The sequence below is a fragment of the Pimephales promelas genome, chromosome 7, assembly GCF_988280905.1.
Source record: "Pimephales promelas chromosome 7, fPimPro1.hap1.1, whole genome shotgun sequence".
In the NCBI taxonomy this organism is placed as follows: domain Eukaryota; kingdom Metazoa; phylum Chordata; class Actinopteri; order Cypriniformes; family Leuciscidae; genus Pimephales; species Pimephales promelas.
The window spans coordinates 24,614,862-24,629,386 of NC_142775.1; the positions used below are offsets into that span (position 1 = coordinate 24,614,862).

At 37.7% G+C, this 14,525-nt stretch overlaps 1 protein-coding gene across 1 annotated transcript in view; it reads left to right on the top strand.

The window, feature by feature from the left end:
* The first annotated feature begins 4,508 nt into the window (after positions 1–4,508).
* LOC120460836 (collagen alpha-3(VI) chain) overlaps positions 4,509–14,525 on the top strand; it is a 60,463-nt gene continuing 50,446 nt past the window's right edge. Inside the window, exons 1-6 of the mRNA XM_089133250.1 lie at positions 4,509–4,799; positions 8,174–8,282; positions 10,188–10,784; positions 11,390–11,983; positions 12,203–12,817; positions 13,124–13,723. Of these exons, the coding sequence (XP_088989376.1) occupies positions 8,186–8,282; positions 10,188–10,784; positions 11,390–11,983; positions 12,203–12,817; positions 13,124–13,723 (2,503 nt within the window). The 5' untranslated portion in view covers positions 4,509–4,799; positions 8,174–8,185. The remainder of the gene's footprint in view (positions 4,800–8,173; positions 8,283–10,187; positions 10,785–11,389; positions 11,984–12,202; positions 12,818–13,123; positions 13,724–14,525) is intronic.

Consider the following 14,525-nt stretch of genomic DNA (forward strand, 5'->3'; position numbering starts at 1 on the left):
TTACTGACGTCATTAAAGAAGGAAGTAGAGGGATGTAGTTCAAACGGGCCGCTCGATGTAGGCTACTTCAGTTAAATAAAATATCTTGCTTGGCATTGAACTTTGAGCTTTAAAATTTTACAGATAGTATTTATACTCTAACAACAACATACACACTAACTAAAGTATGAAACATGGGATCACGAAGAACGGGACCTTATATCATAGAGACAAAAGGCCCAGCTGTACCAGAGAAGTGACCAAAGGTTATAGTCAGAGTGTGCACTTTCTCAGTTAAAACTACTCTTAAACCTTTATGAAACATAATAAATTTGTATTCCTTCAGTATTAAGACAACTCCTCCAATGTAGTTTATTTCTTGTACTACGCTCTTTCCTCATTACTCTCTCAGTTTACACAAAAACTTTTCCGTTTGAGCAGGACATGAGTTGAGGGAAATGTTATGCCTAACGATTGTGATGCTTCCCAAACAAACATTAGGCATGATTCATTTTAATCATGGAAATTCTAATTTCCAGTCTCAGTACATATAGTTCATGGAAAAAATGAGTATGATTTTCAAGCACACTGTCTTTTTCAAAGGCACATTTTCAGGACTTAAGTTCTGCAGTATATTCTAAAAGTTCCATCACACCCTGTTTCACTACATTTCCATCCCTGAATACTGTATGCATTATGAGGCATTAGTCATTGCGGCATTGTAGTCATGGTTACTAAGTTCAGAATTTTAAAACAGCAGCTGTCTGTACAGGACACCCAGTGAGATTTCAATCGAGTTTATTGTTCAGATAGATTGGTGAGTCAATGAAGCAACAAGGGAGGGTTAAACTGTGGCTGCTGCTGGCAGCTGGATCGGGGGATTTGATACATAGTAAGCACTTGGACCATTTAGGGCCAAGGACTTTAACACAGGGGTTTTTATTCCAGATTTTTAGTCTGTTAAATAGTGGGTATAAAAGTGATTCTTGTTCATGTAGCAAAACCCCATTCCAAGATGTAAACAGGAAACAGGTAAATAAATGCCTGGTTGTACGTTATTTTTGATGGAGGAAAACAAAGACAAAACAAGAACTTGTTTATCATAACACCAGTTTTTATTTATATAGCATAAGTGGTGTCATTGATTTATTGTATTTATAACATAATATGCAACATATATTTGCTGAAATGGCCACAGTTTTAGCTATAGCCAGAAATCTGGACACAGCATGCGACCACAGCTTTTGCTCTCATCATAACTTGTAATCCTGACTCAGTATATGCATATTTTTTGTTTATATTGGATGTGCAGATTTTTTAGTGCCAGCGTTTTTGTCTTTAGGCTTCAACACCACAGGAAGAATCTTAAAAAGTCAAATTCAAAACAGATTTACCCCTCAAACTGTCCAGAGAGAGAAAAGGGAAAAGATTATGGTGAAAGGAGGATTTTAGAAATGTGTTTTGCACATGGTGTGCACAGCTGCCAGCCATCTCTGAAAATCCATTTCATCTGATTTAGTCTTCTCACAGAAATTAAAGAGAGAGAGAGAGCTGGGAAACCAGCACAATCAGTTGATCAGCTGCGATGAACATTCTGTCTTGTAGACCCTTTGCTTACAATCCTAGGGTCTCCCTGAGGACAGCTGGTGCCGTTTTGAACCTCAGTCTCAGTTACAAAGTCATCTAGGTGTCTTGGTTCAGCAAAAGTGCTACTAAATATAGGAAAAATAAAGGAATTTATGGATATATGATATCTGAAAGTTATGATGATTTTGCTTTCATTTTTGGTGCATCAGAGTATTGCAGTTCCTTTTAGACCAAACTTCTTTACTCAGTTTAGTTTTGTTGCTCAGTGCAGCCTGTGTCCAGCTGGAAATAATGTGCTGTCTGTGAATTATCTTTATTGATGGTCTGTGCCCATCTGGCCTTGTATAAAACTGTAGTAAACCGCAGCTCATGTTGAAGAGAAAAGGATTTCTACACTCTAAAAAATGCTGGGTTGTTTTAACCCAATTTTGGGTCAAATATGGACAAACCCGAAATGTTGGGTTAAAAATGTAATGTAAAAATTTAACCCAACGGCTGGGTTAGTCCATATTTGACCCAAAGTTGGGTTAAAACAACCCAGCATTTTTTAGAGTGTACTCTCAAAGTCTTGTTAATGAAACTTTCTGAATTTGTAGCTTGATATTTTTGCTTTGAAACAGATTTGCTGTTTTAACATTAGAATATTTGGCATTCAAAAGAGTTTGTTGATTTCCGAGTACACTGACACCTTTGTTCAATTCTTTGGTTAAGTAGTTCTTATAGCTGGATGAACATTGGTGAATTGCAAGCCAACACTGCTTGGTAAACAATTTATTTGCAAAATTGGCAATGATTGTATTTACTTTTTATCGGAACTGGATCTAGCAGGCCATAGTAATTTAGAATGAAAAAAAAAAAAACTTTGTTCCTCATCAGTGTAGCAGCAGAACAGGCAGAAAACTGCGACAATTAATCGTTTTTGTTTTTTAATAGAGCTATTTTGTAATCATATTATGATATGACATTTACCTTTAATAATAAATGTAACATTGTCATTGCAATTGTGCATGCATCTTTATTACTTTCTCAAAAACAGAATCCACATATCAACACATGAATATTGCTGATTAAAGATTTAGCTTGAATGTATTTTTATGATATAAAGGAGCAGAGAATAACTGACAGATTAGGAAGTAAAGGGAAGTAATTTGACTCTTGCCGTGTGGTTTGATGTGGTATTAGCAAAAACCTTTCCAAAAGTATGTGCACACAAACATGCTGAATCTAACTCAAAGAATGTCATGGCCTTGCAGTTAGAGCACATGCACCTACACATTGAGTCGCTGTACGTATGTGTTCATGCAAGATATGTGATTTTTGGGTCTGACTCACACCATTCCCCATTCTGCAGTCTTCTCTCTGCTGTATTTTTTTGTTCTTTTAATTACTGTGAAAAGGCCCCCAAAATAAACTACACATCAATCATAATTTTATCTAGTTTTACTTCTTGCAGGTTGGTTTACGGACATGTGTTTCAGCACAGTCCATGACTAAGCAGAGGAAACTCAGGGAATTTCACAGAACTCCACAATATCCATCCAGTTACCCATGGAAAGTCTTGGACAGCACATCACTTTTCCATGAAAAGGTAAATGGAGGTTTAAACCCACCATTAACATTTTGTAACTATACAATTACAAATTTGGTATTTTTGCCAGTTTTTAAATCAAGCAACACTTTCAACATTCAGATAGTCCAGTGTGTCAAAACTGTGATAAAACCCAAACCATTGTTTGCGTTCACTTTAAGTTCCATTCTGCTGACAAACCCTGATATCTGCTATTCCTATTGAATTGACACATCTGCTGTTTAAACTGAGACTACCAGCACGAAAGATGAAGCCTCTGTGACGTACAGTATTTTTACAATACAGGTCCTGAAGCACAGTGCCTTTAAATTGATTGTCGTATATAGTCTCAGACTCTCAGCTGATTCATAGGAAGAGTGTACATATTTTAATTGTTTATTTGAGTATTTGAGTGTTTCATTGCAGTTAGAACCTAATTGTCTGATTTGTTTATTTCATATACAGTATAGTATATGTGCGTGTGCGTGTATGGGTATTTTTGTTTGTTTTTCAAAACTTTCTTCAAGCCTTATTTTTCAGTATACAGTTGACCATGACATTTTGTTGGACATTAGGTGACAGGTGCACAGAGGTAAGGGGAAAGTAAAAGGCCCCACATTATATGCAGCCCGTTCTCATCCTTTAACGTCATATAGAACGCTATATGCAAAAACGGCGCTATACTACGCACATGGCACCCTTTATCGTTAATATAACACGCGAACCCAAGATGTAATAAATCCTTTAGCGTGAATATGACACGCAGACCCTACCCCACACCTAAACTTAGCCCTCACAGCGCGTGTTATATTAACGTTAACGGGTGCCATGTGCGTAGTATAGCGCCGTTTTTGCATATAGCGTTCTATATGACGTTAAAGGATGAGAATGCGTTGTTATATGACAACAGAACTAGGCTCTATTTTTATTTATTTATTTATTTATTTTTATAAATAGACTGCTCTTTTAAATACAATAGGAACACATGATCCTGTGAAGTGCTTTTGTCTGTAATGTGACATTGATCTGTTATAATTGCACATCAGTGGAGCTGAATTTGTCAACACGTCTCTTATATTGTGTTAGGTAATCACTGCATTAAATCACAGGCATCAGTTGTTGCAAGTCTCTTTCATTCCAAAGGAGAAAGAAAAACTTGCTTTGGTTTCTTACATCACTGTGGCGAGCTGGACGAGGACGAGGGCCATGGGAGAACAGCGCGAGGCCGGTTGCGTGATTGCCACCTTCCCAATAAGGAACAGCCACCAAATACGGCCTTGGGTCTGTTTCTCATTTATGACTCTCTCACTCTCTTTTTTCTCCTCTTTGTGCTTTTTCCTTCTCCTCTCTGCAGAGCAAAGTAGGAGGCGTGGAAACATTGTGTGGCTCTGCTCCAGGATTCTCTGAGTTGTGTGCTCTGTCCCAGGCTGGAGTGAGTTGCACTGCTCCTCTGGAGAGCAAACAGTCAGCTCAACGGACGAGAGTCTCACAACAAAACTCAATCACACAAGCTGATCAGCATCATCTCTATCTGACCCATCCAGAACCCTTCGCAGAAGGAAGATATCAGATAGAAGATAATGACCTAAGAGTTGCCTTTTTGCAGATATTTGAAATTCCATAGAAAGACTGTGGAATACAGCGCTCTGAATTCTGTATTCCAGGGGTAAGTGGCTCAATTGGGCAAATACAGCTTTGTAAAAGAAGTGTTTTAGTGCATGTGTAAGACAAGATGCAAGATGGTGTGATCTTTAGTGTGTTTTGAGGCATGCATTCTAAAAAAAATGAGCTAAAATCCATTTGACTAAAATCTGCCGTTGCATGTACGCCTTTTTTTACCCTATAAAGCTTGGGTTATTTGTATGGCTATTCCAATGTCCACAATGTGTAGGCAGTTTTACTTCTTAATTATAGTTTTAATGTTAAGAATTGACTGGGTACAGCAAATTCCAAAGCTTTGGGAGAAACAGGGAATTTTTCTTACACGACAGGAAGAGGCATTGCAGAAGAGGCAGAGCGAAGTGCTCAGATAATAGATTACATTAGGAGAGGTTCTGTGCTAAGGGTGTGTTCAGAGGGAGAACTTCAGCAGGAACGTTTATGAGACAACTGTTGCAATATGTAATCAAATGTTTTTTATATGGTTGCACATAACCTAATTGATTCTGGTATGTAAAATCCACATTTTACTAGATATTTTGCAGAATTATCACCACATCACCAGTTTGGTAGAGTTGTTATGCTGCTTTTTGTTTATGAAGGTCTAACACACCCGGATGAGGATAATACTGATTATGATCTTGTTTGAACAGAAGCAAGAAGCAGAACAAGTCAGGAAGTTCTGTTGCACGTAGAGTAGACACTATTCAGACTTTTTTTTACTTTCTGCCCAGCTCTGTAAAGACGGGGTGATGTGAAACACTTTTTCCACTGTCCCTGCCAGATGGACAAAGAATGCTGGGAGAATTAGAGCTCAGACATTAAACTTAAGTGAAGCAGAACCAGATGTGGACCCTTGAAAACACCATAGAAATTAGATTCATTACAGTTATTTCCCATTGAAATAGGAATACAGACATAATTGTCACACATGCAACACCGTATAGGGTATTAGTAATCACCATTTATGGGTAGATAAGGTATAAAGGTTTACCTCTTATAGTACTGTCCCAGTGACAAGTTAAAGGTAAAAAAAAAAGAAAGTGTGGCTTTTCCAATGTTGGGCCAGCTTTAAGAAAGACTGACATGGAGAGGTTGTTATCCCCACTAGAGGCCAATGTTGAGACACCTTGCAATACCCATTTGGTGCTTTGGTTTTCAGACTGAGCTTAAGGGGGCAGGGATTGGATTTTTTTTATCTCATTACTGTTCCTTGGGCATTGAAACCTTTAATAACCTTGAGGCAGCAAAATCATGCTGGAAAATCCTCTGAGAGATTTCCATGATTTGAAAGTTAAACATGTGCAGATGCTTGTATGGTTGTTTTGCCTCTGATTCATAGAGTTTGTAATTAATTAAACTGATTTGTTCTTTCTGTCTTCGTACAAGAACAATTCACATTGAAATGCCAAGTTTTTCATATGGCTTTACTTGTAGTTATTGCTTCTCAGACACACCACCATAGCACATGCAGTTCACATTGTGTTATATAGTGTACGTTTCCATGTACCACCATTGTGTGCTGAAGAATATTGTCAATTATTCTGCATCCGAATGAACTAAATACCAACCGAAATAACTCACAAAGTAATCTTGTTTATGGCTTATTTATTTTAGGTTTTAATTGTGATATGTGATCAATACATTTTGATCTGTTGTTCTGTTAGCGTAGATTTGGTTGAAATTTGTCTTGCAGTTTATGCTTATAGTACTAACTATAGTACATGGGTAAGGTCAAGAGAGACCCTGTTTATATATCGCTTTCGGTGTACAATAATAAAATGTGCCATAAATGCTTCATTCATTCATTCATTCATTCATTCATTCATTCATTCATTCATTCATTCATTCATTCATTCATTCATTCATTCATTCATTCATTCATTCATTCATTCTGTCATTCATATATATATATATATATATATATAGAGAGAGAGAGAGAGAGAGATGGATAGGTAGATAGATAGATAGATAGATAGATAGATAGATAGATAGATAGATAGATAGATAGATAGATAGATAGATAGATAGATAGATAGATAGATAGATAGATAGATAGATCCTGTTGTGTCGTGTGGTGTGAACAGCTCTACTTGAACACTCATGATTTCACAGAGAGCAAGTCATGTAGTATGAGCCGCACAGTTCAGCCCGACGTTTTAAAATCATGTAGTGTGAACTAGGCTTTAACTGTTACAGTTCAGTCATCTTATAACTGTGGTCTTAAAATTCAGTCATCTTAACTGTCGTCTTGTTCTGTCATTTTAACTGTTGTCTTGTTATGTTCTTGTACCTGTCGTCTTAACTGTCGTCTTGTTCTGTTCTCTTAACTGTCGCCTTATTGTTCTGTTCTCTTAACTGTCGTCTTATTGTTCTGTCATCTTAACTCTCGTCAGGTCCGGATTAACCATTAGGGCAACTGGTCACTTGTTATAAAGGCACTCCTCACTTTTACAAAAGTATTGTCATTTTTCTATTCTGTGTAATTTAATGCTTAAAACTGTTAAGCTTTATAGGCTGGGTCTATATGGATTTTACGTTGTTGAACGCAAAAGTTTTGCGAGGGAATGCAAAAGATTTGGGGAAAAAAATTCTCCCATCCTAATTTTTTTTCCACCACCACGTCCCATACGGTAACATGGCAGCCAACCACCAAAACGAATTAATTTGTACTGTGACACAAGGATTCCAAGTTCAGCAACGCTGAGACTGATGTGATAGAAAGCATATAATTTTCCAATAGTCCAGTCTAAAAGTTTTTACAACAGTATTTTTCAGTTTGATTCTGAGCTCAACAAGGAGGGGATATTCTGTGTGCTGTCATCTGTCTCTCCACGTTATTGCATTTTTGTTTGTGTCCAGTACTTTGATGCTTTTTATTTTTTCTTAATGTGTGGACCTCTTAGTGCTTTGTGCTTTTTTACTGGTAAGTGAGGGCAGTTGATGTGGGAAGAAATGTTTTTCCTCCTGAAATCCTGAAATCTGACAGCTGTGTGGATTTGGCTCATGATGTGGAAAGAGGTCACATAAATCTCACTGTGCTGCCAAAACTTTTAAGGTCCTCCTAAAATAAGCGTAAACAGTCCCGAGGTATTTCAGAGAATGTTTATTTCATATTTTATAAGAAAAGATGAGAAAACAAACAACCCAATAAGTGACCATTTTTAGAATATTGATCCTTATACCTATAATTTGATAGCTAAACATTATCAAACTGTCCAAAGTTATGACAGAACTGTGGATGAACAACAGTCCAATGTGTTTGTGCCATTGCAAGTTATGGCATTAAGTGATGATGTGTGAGAGTAACAATGTTGATGTGTGCTTCAGATGTGTATACTGTACACGGTATGTTTTACTTTTGTACATTTTGTTTTTCAGCTGTCTATTCCAATGCTTTTGTGGACAATGGGGAATAACTGGTTGTTACTGTATGCCCTTTTGGGTATAATGGCTTTTGGTCTATTCCCAAAACTTGAAGCTCAGGATGGTAAGTTAAGTCCAGCATTTTTGTTTGTTTGTTTGTTTGGTGTAAACTTACACCAGTTATGGGTGAAGACATGTTAATTTTACTGTGCTGCAGACAATACACAAGTAAAAATCCTAAATGTTTCCATTGATTGGAAAGAGAGCTTAAAACTAGGTGTTTTTCTTTACAAATCTTTTGTTAAGTATTCAGTTTTTTTTAGACCCCCGATCACTTGAGTTCAAATTTTGAAATCTAAAGACAGTGAAGAGAAATATCTACAGTTTCAGTAAAGGGAGTTGAGCACGTATTTAAATAACTGATTTAAATACTGTAAAGATATTCAGAGTGGTGTGCTGTAGTTTGTTTAGAGCTCCCAATGATCAAGAAGAATTCAACTGAACACTGCATTTCAAGTTTATACCACTAATCCTGAAGGGTCTCAAGAGCTACTGTCAGCATCGGGAATGACCACAGCCAGTTAATATTGACAACGGGTAATTCATGCAAAATGTTCCCAGAAATAACCCAATTAACCATTCCCCCACACTGATAACATGACTAGTTTTGTCACAGTCGCATTTTCTGCATGCTGTGACTCCTCTGTTTTTTAGTGCTTTTGTGCAATGAGGTGTGAGATAATGGATTTTAGGTGTAACAGATTTTCAAAACCACCGACATCCGTCCGACTGTCTTTCTGTCTCTCTTCATCCGTTCACTAATTTATCCATCATTTCTGTACTAAATTCTTGAAAGAATTAGATTCACTTCAAAGCTGATGCCTACATTTTTTAAAGTATGGCAAGGTGTCACTGATTTATGTCTTTGAGACTATAGAGATCATCAGCAGCTGATGATGGCTAACCACCCAGCACAGCTTATGTCTTGAGAGCTTAATGTCTGATTCTTTTGTGTGTGCTGACTGTCTTCACTGTGTAACCATATAAAAAAATACAAAATGTCTCCACAATTGATACAGTGATGAACCCACATGTTTTCATCTTTGAAATGTTTACTATGCATTTTTCACTTAATTCAAACATTAAAGACCCCATAAACATTTTAGAAGTAGTTAAATTAGTAATAGAAGTTTTGTCTAGAAGTTTTTTTTAGCCATTAATATTTTTCTTGAAAACCAGGCCTATATTGATGACTTGTCTTACTGATGCACCCTAATATTTGCTGCAACCAGTTATCAAGCAGTAGCCTAAATAATGGCTCATGTCTGTGACCTAACTAAAGATTATTCATCCTGAATATCCTGAAAAAAAAAAAAAAAAAAAAAAAAAAAAAAAAAAACTTGGACTTTCAACAGGAATTATGTTATCAGAAGAAATAAAACTGTGCTCATTGAATGTTTTCATTTAGTCTTTAATAATCAAATATGTGAAAAATGCCAGTATAGTTTAAATAAGTAACAGTAAAAGTGATTTTAAAGAAGTCCAAAGATGAGACAGAAGGGTCATGACTGGTGCTGTTATCACTGAATACTGTAACATGAGTCTGCATGGTCTGACTGAACACAAGAAGATGGAAAGATTCTCCAGGCAGCCTGGAGAATCTTTCTCCATTGCCCAGGCAGCCTTTAGAGGTGCCCAAATACATATACAGAATTTTCGTAATGTATACACAATAATTCTAAATACACTAAATTAAATCCCCACAACAAAACTGTAAATTAAAACCCCAACATAATTCTACACAATTTCAGAGTATGAAAATTAGAAAGTTGCAGAGCATCTTCCTTGGTTCAGCAGACATGCAGTATAATGTGTTTGTGTTGTGTTTTTATGCTGGATTGTAATTATCCATGATTATGTTTTATGCTTGCACCCTTCCCCTGTCTCCCTCTTTCCGTTTTTTTTAACCCACACATTTTGCATTATATTTTGTTTGTTTCTCTGTCCTCTCTCCACTTCTCCTTCAAAGCCCCCGGGTCTGCCGACCTTATACTCTTAATTGACGGATCAGAGAGCGTTGGAGCTGCCAACTTCCCCTTCGTCAGTGATTTGGCTGTCCAAGTGATTGAGGGGCTTGCCGTGGGCAAGGACGCAATCCGTGTAGCCCTCGTGCTTTATGGTGCCGATCCCGAGATTCAATTCTATCTCAATAGATATGACAACAAAGAGAGTGTCCTCAGTGCTATCCGGGGGCTTAGGTACCCTGGTGGGATTGAGTCAAATCTGGGGGCCGCCTTGGAGGAGGTGGTAGACAGTCTATTGGGCCAAGATGCAGGAGGCAGGGCAGCGGAAGGGGTCCCCCAGGCACTGGTGGTAATCAGTGCTGGGGAGTCCACTGATGATGTCAGTCAGGGCGAGAGGGCCCTAAAGCAGGCCAATGTGCTCACCTTTGGTATTGCTGTGGGTGAATCTGCAACTACCCAACTGGAAGCTATTGCTACAGACAAACGCTTCGTTCTGTCCGCTCCTGATGTCAGAACAGTGGCAAGCATGGTTGACCAGATACTGCCATACATTAATGGGGTCAGCGATCGCTCCATTGTGTTTCAAACAGATTTCACAGAAGGTATGTAATTACCGTATGAGAGGGATTCCATAGAGAAACTGAAGAAAGGGGGAATAATAACAGCACATTATCACGGGCGTGGTCATCTAAAGAACAACAACAAAAAATATATTAATAAAAATAATATATTTAGGTGAAAGTGCAAAGGTTTTAGTGTCCCAAAATGTATTTTTTCTTTCTTTCTTTTTTTAAACAACATATTACACATGCTGAAATGAGGCATTCAAACATTTTTTTGTTCACTGTTCTATTCAGATTTTGTGTTTTCTATTAGATAAAATATTTAGACTAAACCAGAGTAGCACATGATGCATTGATAGCACATGATACAACCCATTAACACTCCTTGTAAATGTAAATTCAGGATATTAATACATTTAGGTCATAGCATTTGTATATATTTCTATACTTTGAAATAAATGATCACTTTATGCTAATTGATTTCCATTATTTTTACCACTTATATGATTTATATATGTTAGCTTTATGGCAAGTAAAATATAATCCATTTTAAGTAAATGATGATAGCTAACTTCATAGGTTACCTAATTTTGGATTGAATTTGCAGAAGGACTAAGTAGAATTCTTTTTTTTTTTCCTTTTAGCTTTGGCTGTTGGGAAAAGAGATATAATTTTCCTCATTGACAGTAGCATGGGTGCCACCTCAATCAATGCAGTGCGAGAATTCATCAAAAGGTTTATTGACACCATGCCAATTGGACCTGATCAGGTGCAGGTCGGAGTGGCCATGTTTTCCACCACCGCAAGGTCGGAGATCAACCTCAACTCATATAGTTCAAAAGAATCGCTAAGCTCTGCTCTCGCAAGAATAAAACCCAAACCTTCTGTTGAAGTCAACATCGGGGCTGCCCTGGATTTTGTGAGAACTACCATGCTCAGACCCGAGAGTGGGAGCCGCATTCAAGATCAAGTGACACAGCTTGTGCTTCTCCTGACCAGTAAAACATCTAAAGACAGTGTCCAACAGCCAGTTGAAGCACTTCAGCAAATGGGTGTTCTAACTTTGGCTGCAGGCTCCAAAGCAGCCGATGAGGCCGAGCTCAGGCAAATAGCTTTTGATGAAACTGGGGTTTTCATCCTGAAGGACTTCAGGGGGTTGCTGCGCAACCCCAGAGAAATTATATACTATCTCTCTACATTGACTGGTGCTGTTGTGACAGAGGGTCCAACCGAAACAGGTAATATTCTACAAACATACTCCTTTTGTTTAAATAAAAAATGCAGATTGAGTTATTAATTTAAATAATATGATTAATATAGATAAACGAAACTGTAAAAAACTATATGTAATTTTATGCACTTTTCCCATTGAAACTGTCTTATACAAATTTAGATTCTGGAACTTCATTTTAAAGGTACTTAGACATCTAAAATTGTGGTCATATAAAATCTTCTAGGCCCATTTGTGGATGTTACTACAGTCCACACCCAAAAAGTTGTCAGAGACATTGTCTTCTTAGTGGATGGATCTACCTACGTTGGATATAACTTACAACCTGTGCAGGACTTCATCACTGGCGTGGTAAACAGACTAGACGTTCGACCTGAGCGAGTGCGCATTGGATTAATGCAGTTTGCTGAGGGGCAGAAAAATGAATTTTATCTGAACACTCACAACACCAAACAGGATGTTCTCTCTGCCATTGCTCAGCTACGTTTGATGGGAGGACGTGCATTAAACACTGGTGCAGCCCTACAGTATGCCCTAGCCAACCACTTCCAGCCCTCAGCTGGGTCTCGTAGGAGACAGGGGATCCAGCAGGTACTGGTACTAATAACAGGAGGACCATCTCAAGATGAAGTCAAGAGGATTGCTGACCGTGTAGCCATAGAGGGTGTTTTGACTTTTGCTGTTGGAGCTGGCCAAGTGGAAGAGAGTTTCCTTAAAACTGTTGCTTTTGTTGAAGATTTGGCATATTACAGAAGAAACTTTGCTGATTTGTCAAGTGTTGTTGACGAGATTATGACACCATTGATCACTGTTGTTGGAGAGACTGATACAACAATAACAGGTAAGCTAAATCATGCTGACATGACTGAAAAATTGTCTGTTTTGTTGTATATTGTTTTAGTAAATAAATTAAGTCTTATATAATGAATAATATTAGAAAAACAATTACTTTATTATAATATAATATAAAGAACACTGTCATACACTGTCAACATATACAAATAACTTTTTGCTCCTCTCTATTTTTTAACACTTAAATTGTTTCGCTTTTGTATTCAGAAATGTACAATGTAACCTCTTGTAGATATTTAAGCATTTTATTGTATTTCATTAATATATTTTTTTTTTGTTGTTTGTTTTTTCACAGTAACACCAGGGCCCTCCGGGGGAGAAAGGGATGTTGCATTCTTGATCGACGGCTCTGATGATGTCCGAGGAGACTTTCCCTATATCCGCAACTTCATTTCCAAAGTAATTGAGCCTTTGGATATAGGCTTTAATAAAGTGCGAGTTTCTGTGGTCCAGCATAGCGAGAGCCCAAGTCCTAGCTTCTACCTGAACACTTACCAAACCAAAGATGAGGTGCTGAGAGCTGTAAATGGACTCACTCTGACAGGTGGCAGAAGTTTGAATACTGGTGCTGCCTTGACTTTCATGAAAAACACCATCTTGTCACCAGCATTTGGTAGTCGATCTGGTGAAAATGTTCCCCAATTTTTGATCGTTTTGACGGGGGGAAGATCAAGAGATAGTGTCAGAGAACCCGCGGTAGCCCTAAAGACTGATGGAGTTGTACCTTTTGGTGTTGGAGTGAAAAATGCAGATCCTAAACAGATTGAGGCCATCTCTCACAATCCATCATTTGCTTTCAATGTGAAGGAATTCAGCCAGCTCAACACAGTTCAGGAAAGGCTCAAGAACTATGTGAACCTTCCAGATCAAGAACTGAAGGTCTTTCTAGAGAGAGGTAAGAACATTTGAGCTTTTTATTTAGCTGTGGCCTTCTATATGCTGGTTGGTTGGTTGGTTGGTTGGAATTGGTGCAGTGTATGATTTTGTTCACAAAGTTGTTGAGAAACTTAATGTGGCGGAGAGAAAATACAGAGTATCTGTGGTTCAGTACATTGACAATCCAGTGGCTGACTTCTATCTTAAAACCTACTCAAGACGGAGGTTCTAGATGCCATTAAGGTCCTGAAACACAAAGGTGGACAAATAGCTAACACTGGTGCAGCCCTTCAATTTGTCAGGCAACAAGTTTTCAGTTCTTCTTCAGGAAGTACAGTAGATGACTTCATGGAATTCCGCAAATACTAATATTGCTAAGTAGCAGACCATGTCGTGATGAAATAATAGGACCTGCCATGGCCATGCCATGAGAAATCTTGAAATAGGGTTAGTAAGATTCATTGGTGTGAAAAATGCAGATCTAAATGAGCTGAAAACTGTATCAGTCCAGTCTAAATTCACACATTACATTGATCGATTTGATGATCTTAATTTAGTAGAGCCACACATTGTTTCAACTCTTAAGAATATCCCAAAAGTATCTGGAGAAATCCATAAAACAAGTTCTAGACTCAGCTGGTAAGAGCTTTCACTTTAAGCAATACATAACCAATTATTTGTGTTTAAGTTTAGGCATTGAGTCTGCTACAAACCTTAAATGTAAATGTCATATAAATTGCTATATGATGTTTTAGGATGTGGAACTGAAGATTATTTCTTACTTAAATCTTTCTTCTTAGGTATGTTCTCATGTCTTCCAT